At 47.4% G+C, this 25,371-nt stretch overlaps 11 protein-coding genes across 11 annotated transcripts; 6 read left to right on the top strand and 5 right to left on the bottom strand.

Annotated features, from left to right (window-relative positions):
* Positions 1-202: 202 nt before the first annotated feature.
* FTJAE_6926 (uncharacterized protein) lies at positions 203-1,347 on the bottom strand (the record flags this gene model as incomplete). The annotated part of the gene is made up of 7 exons (XM_037353589.1): positions 203-263; positions 310-432; positions 489-541; positions 590-647; positions 698-1,092; positions 1,147-1,225; positions 1,277-1,347. 7 exons carry the CDS (start codon positions 1,345-1,347, stop codon positions 203-205), a joined length of 840 nt encoding a protein of 279 aa, XP_037206017.1.
* A 489-nt stretch (positions 1,348-1,836) lies between these two features.
* Positions 1,837-2,316, bottom strand: FTJAE_6925 (uncharacterized protein; the record flags this gene model as incomplete). Its single annotated transcript, XM_037353588.1, has 1 exon — positions 1,837-2,316. The coding sequence occupies one exon, from the start codon at positions 2,314-2,316 to the stop codon at positions 1,837-1,839; it is 480 nt and encodes a 159-aa protein (XP_037206016.1).
* Positions 2,317-3,018: 702 nt separating this feature from the next.
* On the bottom strand, positions 3,019-7,669 carry FTJAE_6924 (sugar transporter STL1; the record flags this gene model as incomplete). Its single annotated transcript, XM_037353587.1, has 10 exons — positions 3,019-3,026; positions 3,084-3,339; positions 3,395-3,780; positions 3,828-4,309; positions 4,357-4,751; positions 5,393-6,251; positions 6,300-6,361; positions 6,410-6,474; positions 6,912-7,582; positions 7,656-7,669. The coding sequence occupies 10 exons, from the start codon at positions 7,667-7,669 to the stop codon at positions 3,019-3,021; spliced, it is 3,198 nt and encodes a 1,065-aa protein (XP_037206015.1).
* Positions 7,670-8,187: 518 nt separating this feature from the next.
* On the top strand, positions 8,188-10,089 carry FTJAE_6923 (proteoglycan; the record flags this gene model as incomplete). Its single annotated transcript, XM_037353586.1, has 1 exon — positions 8,188-10,089. One exon carries the CDS (start codon positions 8,188-8,190, stop codon positions 10,087-10,089), a length of 1,902 nt encoding a protein of 633 aa, XP_037206014.1.
* Positions 10,090-10,355: 266 nt separating this feature from the next.
* FTJAE_6922 (Autolysin) lies at positions 10,356-11,129 on the bottom strand (the record flags this gene model as incomplete). Its single annotated transcript, XM_037353585.1, has 1 exon — positions 10,356-11,129. The coding sequence occupies one exon, from the start codon at positions 11,127-11,129 to the stop codon at positions 10,356-10,358; it is 774 nt and encodes a 257-aa protein (XP_037206013.1).
* Positions 11,130-12,365: 1,236 nt separating this feature from the next.
* FTJAE_6921 (secreted in xylem 14) lies at positions 12,366-12,687 on the top strand (the record flags this gene model as incomplete). The annotated part of the gene is made up of 2 exons (XM_037353584.1): positions 12,366-12,515; positions 12,568-12,687. The coding sequence occupies 2 exons, from the start codon at positions 12,366-12,368 to the stop codon at positions 12,685-12,687; spliced, it is 270 nt and encodes an 89-aa protein (XP_037206012.1).
* Positions 12,688-13,353: 666 nt separating this feature from the next.
* On the top strand, positions 13,354-14,990 carry FTJAE_6920 (uncharacterized protein; the record flags this gene model as incomplete). Its single annotated transcript, XM_037353583.1, has 3 exons — positions 13,354-14,254; positions 14,299-14,645; positions 14,700-14,990. 3 exons carry the CDS (start codon positions 13,354-13,356, stop codon positions 14,988-14,990), a joined length of 1,539 nt encoding a protein of 512 aa, XP_037206011.1.
* A 2,112-nt stretch (positions 14,991-17,102) lies between these two features.
* On the top strand, positions 17,103-17,990 carry FTJAE_6919 (uncharacterized protein; the record flags this gene model as incomplete). Its single annotated transcript, XM_037353581.1, has 1 exon — positions 17,103-17,990. The coding sequence occupies one exon, from the start codon at positions 17,103-17,105 to the stop codon at positions 17,988-17,990; it is 888 nt and encodes a 295-aa protein (XP_037206010.1).
* Positions 17,991-19,267: 1,277 nt separating this feature from the next.
* FTJAE_6918 (uncharacterized protein) lies at positions 19,268-20,745 on the top strand (the record flags this gene model as incomplete). Its single annotated transcript, XM_037353580.1, has 3 exons — positions 19,268-19,466; positions 19,531-19,913; positions 19,972-20,745. The coding sequence occupies 3 exons, from the start codon at positions 19,268-19,270 to the stop codon at positions 20,743-20,745; spliced, it is 1,356 nt and encodes a 451-aa protein (XP_037206009.1).
* A 497-nt stretch (positions 20,746-21,242) lies between these two features.
* Positions 21,243-21,641, bottom strand: FTJAE_6917 (uncharacterized protein; the record flags this gene model as incomplete). The annotated part of the gene is made up of 1 exon (XM_037353579.1): positions 21,243-21,641. The coding sequence occupies one exon, from the start codon at positions 21,639-21,641 to the stop codon at positions 21,243-21,245; it is 399 nt and encodes a 132-aa protein (XP_037206008.1).
* Positions 21,642-22,876: 1,235 nt separating this feature from the next.
* FTJAE_6916 (uncharacterized protein) lies at positions 22,877-23,764 on the top strand (the record flags this gene model as incomplete). The annotated part of the gene is made up of 1 exon (XM_037353578.1): positions 22,877-23,764. One exon carries the CDS (start codon positions 22,877-22,879, stop codon positions 23,762-23,764), a length of 888 nt encoding a protein of 295 aa, XP_037206007.1.
* Positions 23,765-25,371: the final 1,607 nt, after the last annotated feature.

The raw sequence follows: 25,371 nt of genomic DNA, 5'->3' as shown, positions 1-25,371 counted from the left end.
TGGAGTAGCCTATGATACATACGACCAAAGCTCGTAGAAAATACGGGATCCCGTCCGCTCTCCCATAGTCAAGCTGCGAAGCGCTGGATTAGTAGTTGGGTCGGTGACGACCAGCGAATCCCCGGTGTTGTATGTTCTTTTTGGCCTTTGTCGCAGCTGAACTAATCAAGTTATACGCAGAGAGCCTTGAGAAACCATGAGTTTACTTCAAACCACCAGACAAGATGATATCTTGCCCTGTGAGATATCCAGTTTTTGCCATCCTTCGGAACGTTAGACCTTATACAAAATGATAGAGAGTGTACTTACATAACAGCGATGTTGGCAACCTCTGTAGGATGACCCAACCGGCGGACGGGAACGCTTGCTGCAATGGCTAGGCCTGGATCTGTTTCTTTGAGTTCCTCCAGATCGGTCTTTCTTGTCCATGTTCTGAAGTCTCGGGTCAGCTTATTGACAGGAACCTTCCGACTGTAGAGAACACTCACGTTTCTTTTGGCGTTGGAATCATGTCTGTAAAACCAATCATCGCCGGGAGAATCTGGACCTTCTGTTAGTATCTGTGGGTGGACAACTTGTTTAGACTTACAGTGTTAACTGTAACTCCCTCGCCGGCCAAGACAGTTGAAAGATTCTTGCCCATCGAGCTTTGGGAAGTCAGTTCTCGTACATAGTGTCATAATCATCAAAATCTCACCTAAGAGCTCCCTTGGTTGCCGCATAATGACACCCATTAATACCGCCACCCGTACTCGCAATACTTCCGACCAGAATCACACGACCCCAGCTTTGCGCCCTCATAGCAGGCAAGCAGGCTTTGACCACTACAAACTGACTCCTTGCATTGACTTCCATAACCGAGTCCCAGTCATCTTCTTCGATATTCTGGATATCTCGAATACGTCTGCCAAGACCAGCATTTGCAACGAGAATAGACACTGCTTTGTGCTTGGCAGATATGCTAGAGTCTTGAAAGACCTTGTCGACCAAGCCGCGGGTTTCGTCGCGAGAACTGAGATCGGCTGATACACAGGGAAAGAGTTGATCGGGGTGAGCTGACGTTAGCTCTTTAGACAAGGCATCGACTTTATGCTGGAAACGTGGTTTAGTTTAGTAAGAGACATTTTGTTGGTTTGAGCAACTCACCAGACTGGCGTTGCAGTGGAGTACGACATCGCAGCCTTCTGCTGCAAGACCTCTGGCAATAGCTGAACCAATTCCACCACTGAGAATAATTAGCATTGAATGGACCATATCATCAAGGTGTATGTCGTACCTGGCTCCGGTTACAAGAGCGAGACGCCCCTTCACTCGGTTATCAACGTCACGAATGTGATAAGTAGTCATTGCTGCGAACTTGGTTCAAGGATGAGAGGGTGTTCTAGCTAGCAAAGGTGAATTTGAAAAGAGAAGTCACTTTGAGTTAATTGCGAGATAGTTTTCCGAAACATGGTGCCTTATCCGAAGGCGGAAGAGGGAGGGGTAACTAGTGGGTTGGGGAAGGTTCTTAATAAGCGATCCTCGGAGTGAATGCCGGGAATTATAATTCTTGCGACCTTGGGTCTTAATTGAGACTGCTCTGAGTAGTGAGGGACGGCACTTAGGGTATCTCAAAGCCTACGCTTAAATAGTCAAGTATTCAATACTCAGTGGCATCAATCGATATTACGTTGATAGTGGAATTGGCCATCACCTTGCACCAGAAACAGCATTTGCCTATACAATCACGAAGACGGTCACGTTGCAGGTTATAAGTTATAGATTCATCGTCTCACAGATATACAAGAAATGACGCTCCACAGACAAACCATGGACTAATCATTCGATAACCAATTTCTAATCCTGAATAGGCGTAGAAATGAACTTTGTCTGGAAATTGCCAAACTTCAAGTACGCACCAACAATGTTATCGTTGGTCGAGCTATAATTCGCCGTAGCAGAAATCTGCACCTCCTTCCCAAGATCAGGATAATCCGTGCGACGAACCTCGACGGTAGTGAGCTGCCCAGAAAAGTACTGGCGAGCCTCGTACGCGGTGTCGTTGCAGCGCTCAAAGGCAGGCTTGCCCGTGAGATCGAGGTCGTCCGAAACCACCTGCAAGCCGTGGCAATAAGCTGCAAAGTTTCCTGGGTCTGGAACACCGTTGTGTCCTTTTACGGTGAATGACCACTTGATGGAGTGGCCATCGGGAGCGGGTGTGGCGCCGAAGTCGTCGCTGGACCAGGTGCTGTGGAGGTCCTTGGGATTAGTGACTACGTAGGGTGTGCCGAATGCGTTGGACGCGAAGGCGATGAGGAGGATGGCTTGGGCGAACATGATGGGTAGAGATGGATGGATGAGCTGCTGGAGTTTAGTATTTTGGCTGGCTGAACGAATGACGGGATTCTATAAGTACTAACCTCTGCCGCAGATTTCTAGTAGAACAAGGCAAATCCTGTTTCTGTTCTGAATGTCAGCTTGGAATAAAAGTAGTAATGCCATCGAGACAATGAACAATATATACTCGGCTTTCACCCTCCAATATACCTATTCTCCAACCACAGGGTTCCTGGAAAGTTTAATATATATAAAATACGAGATACACCCATTTTTAGGCTTCTTATGGTTCATCTCGCTCGTGTTGAAGTCCGTGTCGTCCGGCGCATACAAATTATACCTGTTCGTCGTCTCATGTCAAAGCTTAATTATCCCGGCAGTTCAATAGTCAGTGCCGACATCCGATTAGCCTACGAAATGCATGGATACTATGAAGTAGCCTGAATTTGACTCTTCAGGGGCCTTGACTAGCTCACCCTTAATTATTCAGTGCTCACCGCTGAGTTTAGTGCCGAGCATTGAATACTCTTCGATCACTGCTCAGGCTATCCTAAGATATCGTATGATGGGTTTCAAAATCGCGTTCAAATTTGTAATCTTCATTTAATCTTTAGGCTTCAATGTTTCTAACTACTTGGGTCACTGCCTGATGGTCAAGTTGTCTCATAACACAAACAGCCCAAGACTCTTCTTGTATACCTACTAGATATCTAGAATTCAAGCAGGTGCATGCTCAACAAATTCATCACCCCTCTTATGCGGCTTACTTTCCACCTTTGTTGCGTTCTCAGGATATCTATCATCCGCCAGGCGTCCATGAAGAGCAAGTTCTTTCTGCATCTCCCTAGCCACTTGAACAGTATTCTCGCCACGAGCAAAGATGTAGTCAACTTCTTCAAGAGCTAGGTTAGATGTCTCGGGGTATAAAAAGAAGATGATCGGAACGAAAATGAGGTTGGTGGCCATAAAGATTAAATATGCCTTCCACTGAAGACGATTGATGAGGATGGGAGTAATCATGACCTTTGAATCGTCAGCTATATATAAACAGAGAAAGTTGTTGATTACTGAGACTTACTACTGTAAAATTCCAAAGCCAGTTGGAACTGACGCCAATGGCAGTCCCCTTGGTTCGAGCATGAAGAGGGAGGATTTCGGGGACGTAAACCCACGGAACGCAGTTCATGCTGGCACCAAACACAAGCATGTATGTAAAGAAGAAAGCTACTGATCCAGCAGCAAATGCTCGACCTCGTGATGTATCATCTGCCTGAGATAAGAGTGCGGCTACCATCATCATCGAGAAAGACAGCCCAGCAGATCCCCACATCATGGTAGACCGACGACCCATCTTGTCCAAAGCTAGCGTAGGGAGTAAGGATCCGATGGGAAACATCAGCTGGATACAGCCGGCGATGATCTGGGCCAGCCTGTGTTCCAGCCCGACGTTGGCGGTCAGAACAGCTGGAGGCATTAGCATTCCAGTTATTGCAATAGGATATAGAACTTACTTAAGATGTAGTAAACGACCAGGTTGATGCCACCAGCCTGGTTCATAAACTGCACGAACCAAGCAAGGAAGACTCGGTATCTCGTGCTGACCTTATCCTTCCTAAAGGTCGAAGCCCAAGAAGCACTTCCCTCTGCTTCGGCTTCCATCGATAAAGCCGCCTCGATTGACTGAACCTCTCGCTGAATATCAGGATGGTCAATTGATTTATCATAGACTGCTGACAGCACTTCGACGGCCTCTTGTCTCTTTCCATGATTGAGCAACCAACGAGGCGACTCCGGTACACCAAACACCACAAAGATGACCCAGAATGCAAAGACAGCTTGAAAAGCGAGAGGCCATCGCCATGCGAAGGGCCCACCGACGAAGCTAAAGGCAAAATCCCACCAGTATGCGAAGGCGATGCCGATACCAACGAACATGACTTCTGCCGAGACGAGACGACCACGCTTTGTACCCTCACAAAGTTCGGATTGATACCTAAGCAATTAGTTATAATTCCGGAAAATGTCAATGCTCCAACTTACATGGGGACAGTAGAGGTCTTGAGACCGGTGCCAAAACCAGTTACAACCCGCCCCACGATGAGATGTCCTCGTGTAAATGCAGTTGCTTGCAACGCAGCCCCAACAAGGATCCAACCCATGGCCACCCAAATAGTCCACCTCCTACCAAGCTTCTCACCAACAAAGAAATTCTTAAAACACCCCAACAAACAGCCCAGATTATAGCTTGAGGTAATGAATCCAGTCAAAGTATCGCCAGGATCATTAAACTGTCGCATCCAATCCTCGTTCTCGAGAATGCCTCCAAAGACACCTTGATCATAGCCGTAAAGAACAAAAGCGCAGAGACAGCATGATGTTACCGCGCGCTGCAGTTTCTTGCCACGACCGAACCAAGTTCTCATTATGACATAATCCTTTAATAACTCGTAAAAAAGAACAGAGGGAAATGAATGAGAGAAGACATGCAGATCATCATGGAAGATTGCAAGTTTATATTCACTGATGATTCCAGGAACCACTTTTCCTCATTTAACCGAACCATTTCACTATTTCCGGGGACTTTGGGGAAACCCCAGAGATCAGCGTCATTGCTTTGTGGAGAAGAGGTGTCTTGCTTGGTGGCTATAGTTGCCATGTTAGGAAATGTCTGAGAGTCAGGTGTTGTTTACGTCATTTGAACGTAGAGGGCAATGCCAAGCGGTTATACTGCATGAGTTTGGTAGGATGAGCCATTAAAGCTCTGATAGTGCAGGTTTAGTTGAGGACCACGGCTGCCAAGAGCTGATAGTGAAATGGTCACTTAGTGGAAAGATCCATTATCTATCGGGATAATGTTAGTGGAGTTCGTTTGGGAGACGTTCTTCAGCTAGATTGCTCTTCAATTTGGTTTAAATAGTGATATGTTCAGACGGTCCAATAAAATAGTCTATTAAGAAAATCACAACCTTTGAGAAATCGTAAAAACGAGTATCTATGGTTTTTGCCCAATATTGAAAATGCCCCCCATTGGCATCAATATGCTATCCCAAATGAAACAGTCCAACACACTACTGACCACCTTCTCAGACGTTGTCCAGAGTTGTTTCGCCAACTCGACGTTATTCGCGTCCTCAGTTGGTTCTTTCAGTCCACCGAACGGCATGATAAACGACCCAGCATACTTATCTCTCTGTCGAGCTGGTTCCGGATGAGCAGCGGCAAATAGAGGTGTAATGGCACCCTCGAAAGGTGAGAGGTTCGATCGGAAGATGTCGTTATCTCTACCTCCAAGGTATCCTGCCGCTCCATTCGTTGCAACTCCTCCAGGATGGACACTGAGTGCAAGAATATCAATGCCTTGCTGGTCAAAACGACGCTGAAGCTCTTTAGTGTGCAAAATGCTTGCGAGTTTGGAGTAGCCATATCGAAGATAATTAGCGGATGATTCATCCTCACTCCCGTAAGTAGTATTAAAGTCCTCCAGCGATCCAAACTTTGCACCCGTCGGAACATCGTAGTGAGCCGTCGAAGCAACATTCACAATCCGCACACCAGGATGTTCAGCCTGAGTCTTATTAAGCAGCGGTAACAACTCCCTAGTCAGAAGAAAAGGGCCCAGATGATTAATGCCAAAAGAAACCGAGATGCCATTTCCATCTTTATCAAGAGGTCTAGCGAGAACAGCAGCGTTGTTGACCAGGATATCAAGCCGAGGCTCTTCTGCGACGACTTTTCTCGCAGCGAATTGGACTTGTTTGAAATTTCCCATGTCAACCGCAAATGGAACGAGAGATTCGGGTTTTAGCTCTGGTGATTCGGCAAGCATGGTTCTAATAGCTTTTGTTGCTTTTTGTAGATTGCGGGTGCCGATGTAGACTTTTGCTCCCTTGAGGGCGAGTTGATGTGCAATGTGATAACCGACACCATCTGGAGTACTCAAAGGCTGTTAGTTGCTATGTTGCTGGAAGCGCTGGGATACTTACTTGGCTCCTGTGACGAGGGCGACTTTGCCTGCTAGGGATGGGATATCATCGAAACTATACTTCTTTACTTGTGTTAGTCATTCGCGAAGATGTATCAATCAGTGACGTACTGGTCGGAGTATTTCTTTATGGTCCACCATCTTGTCAAAGAGTAATAATACAAGGTCAAAGTATTCTTGAGGAGGTTTGTGATGGTTCTTGTTTCTGATCTGGTTTAGTGAAATCTACAGAAAAGGGATTAAACTACTTATATAATGCGCTCATTCACATCTCGCGATAACCAATTAATCAGCCTACATCATCTTCTATCGTACAGCCAACATGTAAGCTATCGGAGGTGATGATCGTGCTTACAAACACAGGCGCAGCGGTGTCTCCACCACAGCTTATCCAATGGGACTCAAGTCTCGGTTGACGTATATGTCAGCATCCAAACTCGATTGCAAAGTGACATACAGGTTCCCCCAGGATGACAGTCTTTGTCTGAAGCGTGATAATTGAGGTTGATTCCTTTCCTTTCCTACTCAGCTTCTCAAGCCGAAAAGTCCACAGTATCTATATAGCCTCGACCCTGGTTCCCAGAACAAATAAACCCTATCATGAAATACAAACCCCCAGAATCAACCTGCTCCTGTGTATAAGTGCAAGTCGAAGAAACATGCGTCCACTCGTCCACATGCGAGGTAAGAAGGATACCCTCTGGATCATCGAAATTGTTGGTTTGATATGTGCAGATGAGCGCGACACCAGGGCAAAACATATCTGCTTTGACCCAAGCGGACATGGTATATGCAACACCAGCAGTAATGGAACCCCGGAGCGGCTGCCTGATGTAGTCTACGGTACCCCTCATTCCTTGGACCATGAGAGCGGAATTGCGTCCATCATGTTTGACGTCTGAGGCAATGGATACGGTATTCTCGCCGGTTTGGAGTTCCCAGGGCGCGAGGGATGAAGCGTAATCATCGAATCCAGCATTGCTGAGGAAGGGCACAGCCGATGGGGCTTCCGATGTAGTCGTTGTGTCGGTAGTAGTAGCAGCTTCAGTTGTCGTAGCAATCTCGGTCGTTGTGGCTTCGGTGGTCGACAAGGCAGTGGTTGACGTTTCCTCGGGGTCGAGAGACGTCTCTGCGCTGCTGATGGATTCCGTAACTATGGTGCTCGATTCTTCATCTGAGGTCAAAGTGGAAGAGGCCGCGACCGTAGTGGTGTCGACGAAGCTGGATGCAGTTGTGGAGCCGACTGTGGTCGAAGTAACACTCGCGATGGAGCTTTCAGTTGTTCTGGAGCTAGGTTTACAGGGGCCAGCTTTGAGAGGCACCCACTAAACAAGCTGTTATAAAAGCGGCAATGTACGTTCGTGGAATCATCCTGAGCGAGTGTGTTGGGTCAACGACTGTGGGAATACGATAAACAGAAACGATTTAAGAGGAGCATGTACGCATAAGTAAAGTCTCGTAAAATAAAAAATGTCGCCTCAAAAGGGGTCTATTGAAGCTTGTTGTTTTTTTCTTTGGTCTAGATGCTCGCGGGCCTCCGGTGGGAATCAATAGCGCATATCGTATCCGTCTTAGTGGCATCAATAGGCCAGCTAGCATCCAATAGCTCCATTTGAGCTGCATGGATCTATACCACAAGCTTAAAAAGGAAATTAATTCAATATGCCTTGCTCTGCTTCAACAGCTCATCGTGCGCTGGCCGACCCCTGCCTAGCTGCGAATCGCTGCAAGCTTATGCAGCTTAAAAGAAGCGAGCTGTGCTAAGAAATCAATAGAGCAGTTGAAAAAAGGCCTCCATCCTCTCTATAAGAAGACTCTGAGGTCATCCACTTTCCCTCCCCCCTCTAGTGCTCGAAACATCGTAACGTTGTTATATCTTTCTTCTTAACATGCAACCTTCAAAACGCCTCGGGGCCTTCTGGGCTCTGAACCTGTCCCTTCTCCCAGGTGTACTAGCATCTTTAACTTGCAGTCAAATGTCTGGCAGTATTTACACCGGTCCCAACAACAACAAGTTCGATATCCTATGCGATACTACTACAGTCAACGGGCAAATCTTTGCCTATTATTCTGTAGGGGATTTTTTCCAAGATTGCGTGGATCGATGTGATTCTGACACCAATTGTGCTGTTGCATTGTTTTTAGACGGAAGCGGTGACTGTGCTTTGATCAGCACCTACCAGGGGACTAGGTCGTTTACTGGAAACGATCTTGCTATCAAGGGAGCTGTAGAGACTACAACTGCGGCATCAACTGAGGCTACTTCGACGGAGGCTACGACATCAGAGGTTGCTACATCGTCAGAGGCTGCTACTACATCAGAGGCTGCTACTACGGATACTACTTCGGCTGAGGCCACTTCGACTGAGGGTACTACATCAGAAGCTACTACTACAGAGGCTACTTCGACAGAACGCACTACATCAGGAGCTACTACCACGTCAGAGGCCGAAAGCACAGAGGCTAGTTCGACGGAAGCTGCTGCGACAACTGACACCACTGCGTCAACTGAAGCCACAACATCAGAGACATCAACGACGCCAGAGTCGTCATCGCTATCCTCAGCATCTTTGTCATCTACATCAGAGACCTTAACCTCTGCACAGTCCACCACAGCTACTACTGCGGCGACAGACTCAGTCTCCACCAGTACCAGTGTTGAAACATCAACTGATGACTGCGATGATGAGACTTCATCCCTTGAGACCTCGACTGCTGTGGTGACATCTACAGCAACAGGATCCGAGGTACAGCCCACGACCTCATCCACCGACGGCCAGAGTTTCTCCAGCACCACCGATCAATCATCTGGGGTTTCTACTTCTGCTCCCTCAGCTACTTCAACTGCTTTATCGCAATCTTCTTTGACGACGAGTGAAAGTCAGGCTTCTCTATCAACATCCCAGTCAAGCCCTGTCACAAGCCAAGCTGGGTCCTCTCTACCTGTCTCTTCAGGTACTACAGTGACTCAGACTTATGCTCAAACCTATGCAACCTATAGCCAGGGAGCTTCTTCGTCCGGTTCTTCGTCCTCTGGAACCACGAAGGTTGGCTCCAAGACTTCTGGTGTCACTGTCATCAAGACAACTTCTGGAGATCATCAACCAACGCCTTACCCCACTCCCTACAACGTCTGGACTGTTTGCCTGACTGTAACCGAGCATGTCACTTGCAGCACTGGTGTAGTTACCGAGACAGCTACTATTACAACATATGTCACTGTTGGCGGCAACAGTGGAAGCTATGTACCTCCAGTTATTACAGCGCCTGCTGGGTGCATTGGAGGTTATCAGGTTGATGCTAGTGGCCACAGTTATCCTGTGGTACAGCCTACGAAGGGATCACCAGGTAACTCTCAATCCGGCTACCAGGCCGGCCAGACTCATGTTCCTGCACCAGCTGCAGAATCACAGGGAAGCTCTCAGCCAGGACAGGGCGATAAGCAGCCTTCTGTTCCAGGTCAAGGCTCATCAGAGCACAACAATGGCAAGCCTCAACCGACACAAGGTGGTGCTACCCAGACAGCCATCTCTGGATACCACCCTGGGGCCTCAGTGAATCCTTCACCGTCCTCTGCTACTCAGCAGGGTCAGTCAGGCGTCCCAACGATCTTCACTACCAAAGCAAGTGTTACCGAGGAGATTTCGGCACCCAAGTCCACACACAGTGGTTCATCGGAAGCTGGAGAGGCACCATACACACCAGTCAGTGTTTCAGGGGCCAACGGACATCAGTTTATGGCTTGGACATTGACGGCTGGAGCCCTCTTCGGTCTTGGGATGTTGATTTAATGATTACTATGGATGACCGCGGCCTATGAGGTTAAGCTCTAGGCCGCGAACACAGATAATGAATGACAACACTTGATTTAATGATATGCACTAGATAAGGTAGATACAAGTCTTGTACATATTATAGACCGTCAATACACAATCCTCCTGGGAAAAGAGTTTAACATATGCACCCCCTTACATATTCTGACGGTAGCTAATTACTATTATTATGTGACTGAAAACAGATATTGCAACATTGAATGAGGTCCCTCAACCGTACCGCTCTAGTTGAGAGAGGGAGTAGTTTTGGCCTTCTCGCCAGCAACACTAACACAGTAGTAGTAATTGGCCCAAAGGTTCTCACACTTTGATCCAACAGCAGGATTCCACTTATAAAACTCATCCAGATCGATCTTGAACTCTTGCGCAACAGCATAACAAGTATCACCCTTAGAAACACGGTGGTATTCGTTGCACGACTTGTTAATTCCCTTCTGAACCGGTGAAGGCGCTTTGTTGCCCTTGACATTCTCAGGAGTGGTCGGTGTCGGAGTCACAGCCTGTTCAACACCAACACAAACATAGTAACCCTTCTTGAGACCCTGACAGTGCTTGCCAACAGCGGGGTTCCATTTGTAAAAGTTGGCAAAGGAAAGTTTGTTCTGCGTCTCGATCGACTTGCAGGTCGTGGTCTTGCCAACAAGAGCGTACTTGGCGCAGTTCTTGGCGATGCCAGCTTCAGTAGGGGAGTATTTCTTCGCTGGAGTTGAGCCCTTTGTCGGGGTGACGGAAACACAGGCGTATGCGTTTGCCAGAAGGGCGTTGCAATCAGTGCCAGTCTTGGGATTCCACGTCTGAAAGTCGGACAGAGAAATCTTGTTCTTGGTAGCTACCGAGGAGCATGTTTCACCCTTCTGTACGAGGTAGTATGACTTGCAGTTGGAGACAATGCCCGGTTGCTGGGGCTCGGGGGCCTTGGTTGAAGCGGAAGACTTGGTTGCTGCTCCAAGGACCGGGAGCAGGTTTCCAGCAAAGATAAAGAGGGTCTTGAAATGCATATTGGTAACGAGTGACGATGTTTTTGCCGATGGTGTAAAGATGAAGTTAATCCAAGGATAGTAGCTTGTAAGTGGAATACATATGGTGAGGGGACTGGGACCTTTTATCTCTTATGGGTGAGTTTACTTGAAGTTACATTGTCTTAATGAGATAAAATGAGACAATTCCATTAAAAAGCCTTATTTTGCTTTGGTAAATGTAAGTAACGCTATCGCCGCCCGCCGCGGTGCTAGGAAGAACCTTATCATATGCTATGACACGGCTAGATGGGCTGGCAATCTGACTATTGAGAAACAAATTATTCGGAATTTTCGAATGATTCCTGAGAAGTGCATTTTGAAGCCAATTCTTGTTAGCTTGTAAGTAAAACCAAGCTGTTGCTTGCTATTCCATACTCCAGCATTGCATCACATATACGAGTCTGAAAAACCATAAGGAAAAGAAGCGCTGCATTTGTAGAAACCAACCTGCCGCTCTTCCGATATCATGAAGGAGACTACGCACTATCGTTGCAAATAAAGTTCGGTTCATATTCACCTGAGGTCTAAATACGAGAGAGAAATGAGATATCCATAGTGAAACCAAAATACCACCCTTTAAGTTTGCACCACAGCGGCATCACGCATGAATGCAACTGCCGGCCGTGCACTGTCGCTAATCTAACTTCATCCTTCAAATTATGCCACCAATAGCACACGGAATCATTCGAGCTTATTCACCAGGAGAGTAATTTATAGCGGAACCAGTTTAGAACCCGTTATTTACGCGAGCTTTGATGGTCGGAAGTGTTGCCGTATTGAAAGAAGACAGGGCATGAGACCAAACTCGAGGATTTGCCCAGCGGCTTGGTTGATCCGCTCCGGATGGCGCATAGGTCAATTTTGTGTTACAATTGGAAGAAAAGGCTTTTAACAGATGGCATGGACTTGTGTTATTTGTGGCATATCAATCACGTTGACTGATTGTCTGAGAACGACGTTGTAAAAACGCCATCAAAGGACTAATGAAAAGCATCTCACTACCGTACGATAGGTATGTGTAGATACCTGGCTTGTACTACTGGAGCCTAATCCCTGGCTGTGGGCTGGATTGCAAAAAGATGGAGCAAACGAAAGAGTGACCGACTCTACTCCATTATAATAAGGCCCACTACCTTTAACGACAAAGTATATAAAGCGCAACGAGATGCTACCATTCTCTCCAGTATTTCAGGCCAGCATAGAAGCATCGCGATCATGAACCTCGAATCTCTCCTCTTACTGCTCGTCCCAATGGGAGTCCTGTCTCAACGTATTCTTGGCTGTCGTATGCCAAACGGGGCCTTAAACCCAAGCCCAAACATATGTAATGCTGCTGGTGGCAGCTTCAGGCAGGTCAAAGCCGGGGTAAGTAAGGTATCTACGAGATAAAGAACTTGATAACTAACAGGTTGAACAGCCAGGCTGCTGTACCAACGGGCGGGAAGGCCCTGCTGTTACCGAGGCCCGATTCGCCAATGGGTGCAATGACAATGGCGGACATATCGGCTCTGGCGAAGTTCTAGCTACCAGCTGTTAAGGTTCGCTTGGGATAGTGGATGGGAGAACCATAACCTGAGGTGGGGGAATTTTAGTGGATGTGTCTAGACATATCTAGTATTTGGAAGGTGAAGAGCAACAAGAAGGAAAAGACTGCAAAGATCATGAATTCGAACAGTATCAAAACGGCAAGCTGAGTGCAGAGTGCAGACAGCCAGTTGCATTCAATCAAGATGGAGTCTTTGTCATCAGATAGGAGTTTAAGTGATCAGTTTAATATCATATATAAGGACAAACTAATTTACCTAGGTCTTTTGTTCATTTACGATCAAATGTCTCGATCGAAGCGAGGATGTCCTATTGGTCAACATTTTGGCCTGCCCTTGGGGGACCAAGAAAACAGTAAGACTTGAGATGAGAATTAAATAAACTCAGCAAAGAGTCCCCTAAGTCCAGGCTAGACTTACCTTATTATTTTCGTCACTTAGGGTAAAGGTCCAGTTTTCCTGCACAATGCTTCCCTCTGGAAAAGGCATCCAATGCGAGTGATGCTGTGCCATGTGACTCGGGATTGGATATTTCAATCTGGCAATTGGAATTGTCTATCATCTCCCTCCAACTCTACTGCCGTAGCAGCTGTTTTCATCTAGCATTCCCAGCCTCTCGGAGTTCATTTTCACTCTTGCGCAACAATTTATACGGTGCAATGGAAGTAACCGGCCTTACCCTCGGGGCCGTGACCCTAGTCAGCTTATTCAAACACTGCGTCGACCTCTTTTCTATGATCACAGCAGCTCGTGACCTGGGAAAAGATGCCGCCATTCTAGATACGAAGCTCGATGTTGAGAAGATGCTTTTCCTCCAGTGGTCTGACCGGGTCGGACTGTTGAAGCAAGACTCCACTCTGTTATGCAATCCGGATACTCGGCAACTCATCTCACGTGTGCTGAAAAGCATCAAAGCTCTGTTGAGCGAAGGCCAGGCTCTACAAAGAGACTATGGTCTCAAACGAATCGATGAGTCTGCCGAGTCAACTACGGGCTACCAAGGCGCCAGCTCAGTTCGATTCAGGAAATTCCTCAAACAGTTTGAAGAGCTAAAAATCAAATCAGACGCTGACCGGCACGGTAGCTTTAAAGTTAGCAAGCAGTTCCGCTGGATCACCGTCGATAAGGAAAAGTTCAACTCGCTCATCGACCACCTCTCATATTTCAATACATCCCTGAATAATCTTATTCCAACGTCGTCAGAAGCAGCTGCCTCCAAAAATGACTTGTCCAACATCAAAGACCTTGCTGAACTTGACTTGGTCATCGAAGTAACATCAAATACGAGACCGAGCGTCAGTGAGGCTGCTGTGGCTGCTAAGTCTGCAATCATCTCGTCCCGAATTGTCCGCTCCCTCTGGTTCCGCTGGTATGACTACCGAAGGATGAATATCAAGAGTCCTCACTTCAAAACTCTACAGTGGGCTCTTGACCCACCCAGCGAATATCTTCAGTGGGATGATCTCAACACTTGGTTACAGAGCGCGTCTGGTCTATACTGGCTCTCTGGAAAGGCTGGAAGTGGCAAGTCGACTCTGATGAAGTACCTTCATCAGCATGGTAAAACGCAAGCTCTCCTTCAAACATGGGCCAATGGCTCAGAGTTAATCTCGGCAAGCTTCTTTTCTACGCCCTTGGGAAACCGGAACAAAAGTCACAATCTGGGCTCCTACGTAGCCTGCTCTATCAGATCTTGCATTATGACCCAAGTGCTACTGAGCACGCTCTTTCGCACATGTGGCGAGAAGCGTGCTACAATCAGAGTTCTCCCGAACTCGAGGTCCCGTCCATTGACGAAATGGCCACTGCTGTGAATGTTCTCTGTTCAACGCTCCATGCTGACAAGAAGATATTTCTGTTGATATATGGTGTCGATGAATATGAAGGAAAGGATCTCGATATTGCAAGATTCATCAGCGAGCTTGAATCGTTCCCAAATCTCAAGATTCTAGTGTCGAGTTGACCGCACCCAGCATTCATGACCGCATTTGGACAAAGGCCAAAGATGAACCTACAGGACTTGACGAAACGCGATGTCGCTATGTATATTCAAGATACCGTGGCTTCCCATCCATATATTAGATCAGCGTCTCACTTCCCGGTCGATGAAATCACTCAAAAGTTTGCACAAAAGGCATCCGGCGTCTTTCTTTGGGTTATTCTTGCTTGCCGATCTGTTGTCGAAGGTTGCGATGACTTTTGTACCATAACTGAGCTCGAGGCCAGAGTTGACGAATTGCCCAAGGAACTTGAGGATCTCATCGAGCATATGCTTGAGAGCATCGATCCAAGGTAGAAGCAAGACGCTATGAAGCTCATGCATATCGTCTACACAAATGAAGGGTTCCAAGGATTCGACCCCATTCCGACACTCGGCCTATACTTGACACACGAAAACGGGCTCGGAAGGGATACGAGTCTATCAGGAGTAAGACCCAAACATGTCGCGTTGTCAGAAATGGAGGCCCAATGCCGGGTCATGGAGGGCCGATTAAGAAGTCGGTGCTGCGGCCTGCTTGAAGTCCACTACGGTCATCACGATGAGAGCAACATTGAAGATTGCATTGTCAAATTCATGCACAGGACTGTTTATGATATGTTGCTGCAGCCAGAAATCCACAATCGCCTATTCAGAGACCTTCAACGCGCAAACTTTGGTAGCTACGCAGTTTTGTCTGAGATTTGGTGTCGAATGGCCACTACACCCTCGGATTCTGATTATATCTTCTTCAATACGTTATATCCTCTGGTATTCGGAGATACAGAGGGTTGCTCACCGGCAGTCACACTACATCTCCTGTCAAGACTCCAATTTATATTTGGACAATTGAGTCTCTCACCATGGATGGGAGCTCCACGCTACTTACAACACGACAAAAAGTGCCGCAGATACTGCAACGACTTCTCGTTGGCTTTCACTCTGGCAATCGAGATGGGCATGGATAACGTCGTCCGTTTTGTCTTCGAGAACAGCACCTCTTTGAATAGCTTACTCTTTCGTCATCCAGACCTTGCATTGCTAGGAGATTGCCAGCCTACGTGGCGTCCAAGGAACAGAAATAGTCACCAATTGAGTTGTCACAAGGATGGAAAGGTTCTTCAGACTACATACCCCTTATTGTATCGCGCTATTGTACGGCCGTTTCGAAGTGATTACTTTGCGTATGATCGCAATATCCGGCAGAAGGCATCATTGTCTCTAGCCCGACTTATCATAAACATGCAGATGGAAAACAATCCGGTGGTGCAGTCGCCAAAGTCATTGGGTGCGAGACTAACCCTTCAGGGTCTTGAGCCAGCCAACTCAGCCGCGCTTTTGCAAGAAATAAATGGTCTTGTCAGCTCGGATGAAAAAAAGGATGGATGGGAAGAGGTGAAAATACTGTGTGACGAACAGCTCAAAGACCTCTCTGGGCGCATCACACCAACAAAGCAGCCCTTGGGGCCGGAACCGGAGATGAGGACTCCTAAACGGGGGCTTGATGGTACAGATGACTCTTTACATCATTGGAGAAAAAGAAAGACGTAGTTAGTTAAGGTGTCTAGAAGAGGAGAGAAAATTCAACCTCGATCCTAAGCAACAAAAAGCTTAGGTATATCTATATATAAATTAGCAATTCTAGGATATTTAGTAATTCTTTACTAAGTTTATTTCAATATCTTAATCAAGGGCATCTGTTTTCTTGCTCCTTGAGGGATACTAATAATGTCTTCTACTGCAACACGCAAGTAGTAGATACTGATACTGAGAGGCTATGCTTAGGCAGCATGACTAAACTGAATACAGTGGTTAGTTGTTGTTGGAAGAGGTCATTCAATGGGTGCCATTGGTTTCGTTCTTCAACTGATATCCTCTGCGAATAACACCTTCCATTTTAAACAGTAAGACACTAAAGGCTACAGCGATGACCCTATCTCAACCCCTGCCAAGCTTCGCTGAATACGAAAACATTGCCCACTAATTATGCAGCCCCCAATACCCGCGAGCGGGCCGCTTATTCGATTGATTCTGGAACAGCTGTCAACCGGATAGCGTCTGATTTGTCAGGCTTTAAATCACCCAAATGAGGAATATAAATCATCATCTACCCAATTACGAGTTATCTCTCCAGAGTCGGCCGCCGCGGCTGAATCTTCAAGTCCTACAATGGCTCTATCTTACGGATACACGGCATTAACAGATATAATTTCTATGTGCATCTCACGGGTATGCGGCATCTTATGGATTGAAGGCAATGCAAAGTTTTGATGTTATCGTGATAAGCTTGAATGCTTGTCGAGATGTAGCTCAAAGAATACACGGTTTACCGCTTGTATATATAGAGGATACTGGTCCTTACAAACAGTCAGACTTTCCAGCTCATTCTCAAGAAACAGCATCTGCTTCAGTCCCGCACTATCAACAATCATGCATTTCCTCAACACTCTTCTTCTATCCTTTGTGGCAGTCGGCTATGCTACGCCTCTGGCCATCAAACTGGACAACACCGAGCCTCCAGAGAACGCTACATATGTCCAGTGCTATGAAGGCACCACGGACCCCATCTGCCTCAAGATTCGCGGACCATCTTCCGATGTCATCAGCGAGATCGTTCATCCTGACGGAACGGTCGAGGTGCACCGCAACAAATACACCCGCGAGCAACTGAAAGACATCCGTGATAAGAACAAAGTCAAGAGCGTCAAGCACAAGCCCGGCCATACTGTCCGCGCTGAATCTGCCGCATTAGTCGGCGGCCTCACGAAGAGAGACACCCCGCGACTCTGTAGAAGTGAGACCCAGCGGTGGTGGGATCAGAATGAATGGGGCTACTGGTACCAAGCCTGGCACCAAGTTGGCAACTGCTTCTACTGTAATCAGTGCACGGAAGCCATTGCAGTCGGCTTCTCTGTTTCTCAGACCTGGACTGTCGGGTTGAGCCTCAAGTTCGAGGAAGTCATTGAAGCATCTTTTGAGTTCTCCTGGGGCGAGACGCACAGCCTGACTGATACCAGAACATGCCAATGGAACAATGTTCAGTCGGGATGCCATTCTATTTGGTACCAGCCTTTGATGTCTTATCATAATGGATACGCGAACTATCAGACTCACACGCACTGTCCCGCCGGTCAGGGCCAAGGAGCCTCGGATACTTACTACGACCATAATTATGCATATGCCAACGTCAATCAGATCGGTAACAACAATGGTGTCAACCAGGGTAATCTGGGATGTGACAGTGGCTGTCAGGGTGATGATCACAGGCAGTGTCAGTATGGAAACAATGGTGGTTCTCTTTGGCCCAACCCGAACTAGGAAAGTCTGGAAACTGGTCTTGACAGAGAAACAAACTCCATCGACCTTCTCAAGCCTATGAAACCAGTATAAAGTCTTGCAACCGCTGTATTCCTATTATTAGGTTGGCATGGAACTATTTCGGACTTCCATAGTTGACAATTACAAAAGGTCAATGAGCACAGGTGCATCAAGTGAGGCTGAGCATGCAGGTGGTTTCTATCAACAACATCATGCAGTATCAAGTATTATCAACAAATTGAAGGGTGAAGGATTGGCTTGGCGTAAGACTCAGTGCAACCCTGGACGTCAGAACTTCGGGCTTTTATGAACTTCCAGGGACTTCCGTCTTACTTACATCTGCCGGACCCCACCTTGGCAAGGCATCGTTGGCGAGCTGGCGAGTCATGATCTGGGGGAGCGGCCAGTCCCATGCTCCCGCGTGATCTAACATGATGAAAATCATTGACAAGTAGAAAGTTTTTGGGGTTGTTTAAGCTCTTGGCGATGTTTCAATGCAGGGGCCCATGGTCGATTTAGTAAACGCCGAACTAAAGGTGCGGATAGACGGGAAGACTAGTTGAGCCGTTTCCCCCTACTGGTTGGGGGCCAGGTACTGATCCCGGGAGAACAAGCTTGGCAAGCCTTGGGAATGGCTGATTATGGCTGTTTATACTTGTTTTAACTTTAGCTATGACGAAGCAATGTCTACTGCTTGTACTTTCATCAACAGGTTTCAGCTAGTAACTAACCATGGCTCTGCTCCCCCCCCGCACTGAACGCCTATTACAGTGTAAGTCAGCCCAGCTTGGCAGCGAAGCGATTCACATCAGAGATGTTAAGTCCTTGTGTTCAGAAGGAATGTGCCTGGCTATGGATTCAGATCCTGGCCTGGTCCGGGGCTGCGTTGATTGTGATAGCCATGCCATGGATCGCCATAAAACTCTGCCCCCACCTCAACAGCCGTCTTCTAACCTTACACGCCGGGATCAATCAGATCATCACAGTCGCTGCAAGCTTGGGCCAGGAATCCTTTGCAATCTTTGGTGCATCACTGGCCCCCATATTCTACCCAAAGAGCTGCAATGGTGTTGCGATGCCAAGTAACGTATGTGCCAGCTGCCAAGCTCAAGGCTTAATTTCAGCATGGTGACGAAAAGCCTAGGCCATGAAGCATGGAGGATAGATATATATATGCCCTCTCTTGCGCAGTGGAAAAGCTGAGAGACAAGTCTTCATCGGCTCAGTCCACCATCCCTTCCCATAAGTCAATCCACCTCTCATAAAACAGTTTCACCATGAAGACGACCACTGCTCTTTTGGCTCTTGCCGCAGCGGCAGAGAGTTCACCCTTGTTCTCGAAGCGGGGCGATGTCTTCGACGACAAGCAAAAGTTCTGCAAGGGTTGGGACTTGACGACCGTCGAGGGCGTCGAGAAGCTCTGGGAAGACACAGCTGCCGGTGTCTCCCTTGAGCTATTCATCAAAGGCCACTGGGGTAAGTAGCTTGGCCTCTCACCAAGTCTAAGCATGAAATAAAATGCTGACCGTTATCTTCACAGAGCACGAGAATAGCTGGCTCAAGAATCTTGAGGATCAGGTCATGGGGGGCACTGACGGCAAGTCTGGTGCTAGTGGCTGTTCCCTCATCGGAACTAGCTGCAACCCCATGGGCGGCATCGGTTGTGAGGAGCAGTTCGACAAGTATGGCAAGACATTTATAGGCAAGAACTCGTACTGGACGTTCCAAGCTGTCAAGGGCATGCATGGCAAATTCGCCGAGCTGCACCGCCAGTTGACCACTGAGACTCTCATCAATGGCCTCAAGATCGGGCAGATGCTCAAGGATTTTAGCGGAAACGAGAATGGGGGAGGCAATATGAGGGGCTGGCTTTCAGCAGCCGCGACTATGGGCAATGCTCTAGGTGGCCTTGTCCCTGGAGTGGTACGTTGTTTTTGTCTTTCGGCTTCCAATTTCTCGTGACTGACTCTAGCCATTACAGGGCAATGGTATTTCTGCCGGCATGGGTATCTTGGCAGGTATCATGTCCGGCCTCTCCTTGGGCGAAGATGAGGATGACGGCGCTGCTACTATATCAGACGGCCTTGCCGACCTCTTCAAGTCTGCCTCCGTCAAGCTCGAGAATACCCTCCGAATTGCTACTGGAGGCGGAAACAAGACAGAGTACGACTCTCTCCCCGCTCCTGTGTGGGACACATACGAGACCAAGATCGCCAAGTTCTTCAACGGCGGCTGGTTCCTCCTCGACGACGACGTTGAAACCGTACGCGTGACCCTGGGCTCCATCACCAACAACATCCAGAAGAAGGTCGCCAACGATGTTATGAAGGCGTCCAAGCTTCATCTTGTTGCCGACAAGCTCGGCAAAAAGAACTCTAAAGAGGATTGCGGTGATACCACCGGTCGACACTGGATGCCACTCCGTGATGGCGAGGAGTACTGCTGGTACATCATGCGAAACGACCCCGACCCCAATGGCGTTGGAGAGTGGACCGAAGTTGATGAAGATATCTACAAGAAGATGGCAGACTTCGGTCTGGGTGATCGCGAGACCTACTACAAGGCTCTGATCGACTGCGCGCTGAACAAGGGCGACAGTGACGAAGTTGACACTAGCAACCTTGTTCAGGGAGAGATTCCTCGATGCTTCTTCAACTTGAATACTGTCTTTGTTGAACGTGATAGTTCACGTGGCTGCGGAGGCCTCGACGACGTGAAGGGCTGCGACTACCGCAAGGGTACTCCTCTTAAATGAGCTGGGAGATGCTATCTATTAAATTTCTGCTACCCAACCATCATGTCTCTTTGGAGATGTGGAAGGCTATTGTATGTACTTATTTAGGTTCTTTTCTTGGACACAGCTTCTATCTTTTATTCGATCTATTCTGTATGACAAACTCAAGCTCCCAACTGTGATATTTCTTTCCTCGTAAGCACAAATATCAGTGTTTCATACTAATTAAGCGTATTTCTCTCGGCAATCTATTCTGGATATGGCTTTCATTCCAGGAACTTGGGATAAGTGGGGATTTTATCTATTTATAATTCGTTTTCCTTTTGAGTTGAGGTCAAAGAGTGGCCATTCCATCTCTCTTCTTAAACAACCTTCCAGTGACAACAGCAACGTCCATAGCAATCGTATCGATATGCCCGTGCACTCTCCCATCGGGCCAGTTTCTGGCTCAGTCTACGCCACCTAAGAAGCGATGAGGCTCAGCGAGCCTGCATTTCTGTAAGAGCTCCGTTGCGTACTTAGAATCCAAACAGGTAGATCAAAGGAGGGACCACGAGCTCTGCAGCAGCAGCAATCTTGAGCCACGAGGGAGTCCAGCCCAAACTCAACCCTGAGGTCAAGCGACCGAGACCAGCCACGAACATGACGGTTCCAAGTAAAGAAAGGGGAATCTTTCTCGCCTGGGGATTGTTGCTCGCCCACCAGAGTATCATTCCATATCCACTCCATATTGCCCCCAAGAAGCGAAGCTGGTTATCCACGAAGGCGAGGGTTGGGGCGGGGAGGAGAGCTCGCTCTGATTCGGGTATAACAAGTTTATGTCCGGTAATCAGATCAACTGTTCCGGTGAACATGGAGAAAATGGCGAAGATCTTCAGTCCGCGCGAGAGGAATTGTGAAGAGCCGTATTCCGACATGGCTTTTAATAAATATTGTTATTTATATGGTTACAAATATAGGTTTAATGGACTTGTAGTAAATGCTAATTAATTATGAGTCTGGCATCTCTTATACCCAAGGAATGTATTTTGGACAACTTGAATTGATAAGCGTTGTTGCCATGCTTCCACGTTATGCTGACAGCCCGGAAAGCCCGTCGGCGTCATAACGAATCCCGAGAAATGACGGGTTTTCCCAGATTGGGACCATTATGCGCCAGGCTCCACAATATACCTACTCTTCAAGTCAGTGCATCCTCGAGAGTCACATAACTCCAGTATTTACCTCAAATCAGCATCGGGATTCCTTAGGAGTGAAAAATGTCAGTTGATCAATCAGTCGGGAATACTTACAAAGACTTCCGGTCATCATAGGATATCCTTTTCCGTTGCCGAATTTCGCTACTATCTCAAGCATGGAGGAAGCAGAAAGCCATCAAGATCATGCGAGGTATCCCACGACTGTCAGCATGAGTGCCAGGTGTGTTGCCCTTCAACAGTAGTCACCATTCTTAAGCTCTCTTTCAGATGCAAACGTTTAAACTCTCCCGTGTTATCACAATCTAATATCTAAGAAATGATGGGGGTAAACGGGTAGAGGGAGTGGTATGAGGTTGGTAACTCGGTCAGAAAAGGATAGGCATCAGCTACGATGTATCGATCTCAAACAATACAACCCCTTACTCAGGTCAATTCTAGTTTTTCCTCTTCGGTCCGGTATTAAATAATTTCTCCGGCCTGACTAATTCCTGTTGGCTGAAACTTTTTACTTAAGTTCACATGTAAACCCATAACTCTAAAAAAGAACTATCGTCTACCACGATGATCATTCAGAAAGTCTTATCGCCAGCAGACACAGAGTGGCGAGACCAAAAGTGCCTATTCGTAATTATGACGAGTTTGAGGGGACTTCAAGTTTATACTGCGGGTAATAAAGTTGAGTTCTGCGACGCGATTGTATGTAAGCTCTCAGCCACGAGCCTCAACTACAAACAACACACCCAAATCACTATTTAGACATTCTTTTATGATTTGTGACGAATCACTAAGGTCTAAATGCTCTTCAGGAAACTCAGAAACTCTAGAATGTAACTCTTTTGCTGCGGGCCGTACAAAAGTATAAGAAGGGTCACTCGGATCAGTGAACGTGTGTTATTACGAATCAATGTCCCCCCATTTCTTCATCCTCCTTCCCATCCATATTCCAAGCTAACATGTATCTCACCACACTCCTCGCCGCGGGCCTCGTCCTCCAACTACCTCACGCACTTGCCTCGCCTTATCGCCGAGATGTCAAGTGCAAATACGAAACAAATCCTGAACCAGGCCAGGCATGCGAGATCTCTACCGCTGGCCCCCTCGACACAGTAACTCCAGATGGGATCAAGCTTGGGGTACTTCAGACCGGGATTCAGCGCCTTGAACTCGGCCAAAGTTATGCTCCAATCTTCGGCAAAGATGAACCAGCCAGCACTGAAACCAAGACTTCAAAGCCTACGTCGGCTGATGAGCCAGCATACGACAAGATGCCGGATACTCCTTCTGATGTAGAGTCTGTTTCGATCCCCAACTCGGATTACAAGCCTTCTGTAAAGCCTACTGTCCCTGAGAAGCCCTCTCTTACGGGTGACGGCTTTGGAAACAGCATCCAAACCCCAGAACCCATTCAAAAAGGCATGACAGGAAACTGTAACAAATTCCACTACGTTACTCCCACGACCACCTGCCAAGCCGTTCTCGATCATTACAAGATATCCCTTGCCGACTTCGTCAAATGGAACCCTGCCGTTGGAGAAGACTGCACCAACATGTGGGCGGGGACCAACGCTTGCGTCTCAGTCAAAGGCTACACTTCGCCTCTAAAGAGAGACATCAAGCCCAACCCAGTAGTCGACAACGGAGTCGCGACGCCTTCGCCAATCCAGGCGGGTTTGGTCAAGAACTGTGTCAAGTTTCACTACATCGGTGCCGGGACTACGTGTCATGAGGTTTTGCACCACTGCGGGATCACTATGGCCCAGTTTGCGCAGTGGAATCCTGCTGTTGGCGAAGATTGCAAAACTTTGTGGAAGGGCACCTATGCCTGTGTCGCTGCGGTTTAAGAAGAGTTCTATGCATCTTGGCTCCTGGCTTGAGGCATATCTATGATCATGTATAGCCTGTTTGCTTCCGGAGAGAAGTGGACCTGGGTTCACTTTTGGAGCACCGTGTTTCATATCATTTACCCTTCTGCAAAATCAATGGCAGACCGAGTTTCCTAGTCAAGAGACAGTAATAAAGTGGATTGGTTTCCAAGTATTTAACATCCGACCTTGACAAGGGTTTCAGTGATACTCTATGTGAATTCTAATACCCTCGATCCCTCTGCTGTCATATTTATCCTTTAGATGACTCTCCTTGAGACCCAGCCTCTGCTTGTGTACTCCAAGTCTGAGAACGATTTCGAGCTGAGTGATCATGACTCTGCCAGTTCTGTCTATCCGTGGCCATGACCGTGAAGCCCCTCCACGGCTCATCTTCCTCACTCTGGCGCAGCCATTCTGAGATCGGTGAAATAATATAGTCCAGGCCAGTGTTAGAACTTATATGTGCCATTTTCATGTAGGACGGTGCTCACCTTGTTCTTTACTTCCATGTGCCTTTGGGTTCGGCTGTGAGCTTGGTCCCGTTTCTCTCTTTACAGGAGTGGCGCTGTTCTGCGAAGAAGCCATGTCGAAAGCTTTGTTGAAGGCAAGTGAAGAAATGCCAGTAGGAAGTGACAGTCTCGATTGATAAACAGGATGTTATTGTGACACTTGAAGACATGGGAAAAGGTTCTCTTATGATGAGTTTCATCTTATATATCCATTTTGACGCTGCCTTGAACACAGACTAGGCAGACGAAAGGTTTTGCTATGTTATCAATTTAACTTGAGGCTCATCATGGGCCACTTTTCGTATTGGATGCTTCTCTGTAACCCCTTCTAACTGTCAGATATCTCAACTATTTCGTCTAACAAAAGCATCAGGGCCAGTTTCGTTATTGGTTCAACCGTACAAGATGCTGTCAGGGCCTTTTTCCAGATTCGTGGATTCAATGAGCATATACAAAGATCGTTGGTGACCTTTTGTACAGAACGAGGCTGTAGGGCCATATTTCTAATTGGTGAATTCATGAGCCTCAGTCAAGAGACAGACCTCCGCAACCCTCCGGGACATGCATAACTTTGCCCCAAAACTGGCGAATGAGGAAAATGGCCCTCCAATCCCAATATCCGAATGAGAAAACCTCCCTTTAAGAATATCTCACAGGTTCCAGCCCCATGTCGGATATACGTACCGCTTACTGTTGGCGAATCACAGAATTGGCCCCAGGTCTGAGCCACATATGACCTCTAGTGATGATTTTCAGCTCACTGCATGGATTACGGATACTTAATCAGGTTTTCGCCATTTCCCCGGAATCTGAACTCTCCCCAACACTATTTGTCCTCAGTTGACGGGACCATTTGCTTCGACTCGTACCTAGCTAACGATACCGTCTTCAACTCTTTACAATTTCGATACTCGTCTTCCTGTTCAGATACTTAGCAGCCTACTAAGACTCTCCGGGCAGGTGTCCGCGCCAAGCATAGCCTTGGCGCTGCACCTATTCCGGAGGACCACAATGATCATCATTTAGAACCCTGGACGAGCGACATCGACAATGCGCAATGGCTTTTCAACTTCG

Source organism: Fusarium tjaetaba, assembly GCF_013396195.1.
Source record: "Fusarium tjaetaba strain NRRL 66243 chromosome Unknown NRRL66243_c0000136, whole genome shotgun sequence".
Classification (NCBI taxonomy): domain Eukaryota; kingdom Fungi; phylum Ascomycota; class Sordariomycetes; order Hypocreales; family Nectriaceae; genus Fusarium; species Fusarium tjaetaba.
Note: the sequence above shows the minus strand (reverse complement) of the source record. Positions and strands in the feature narration are given on the sequence as shown.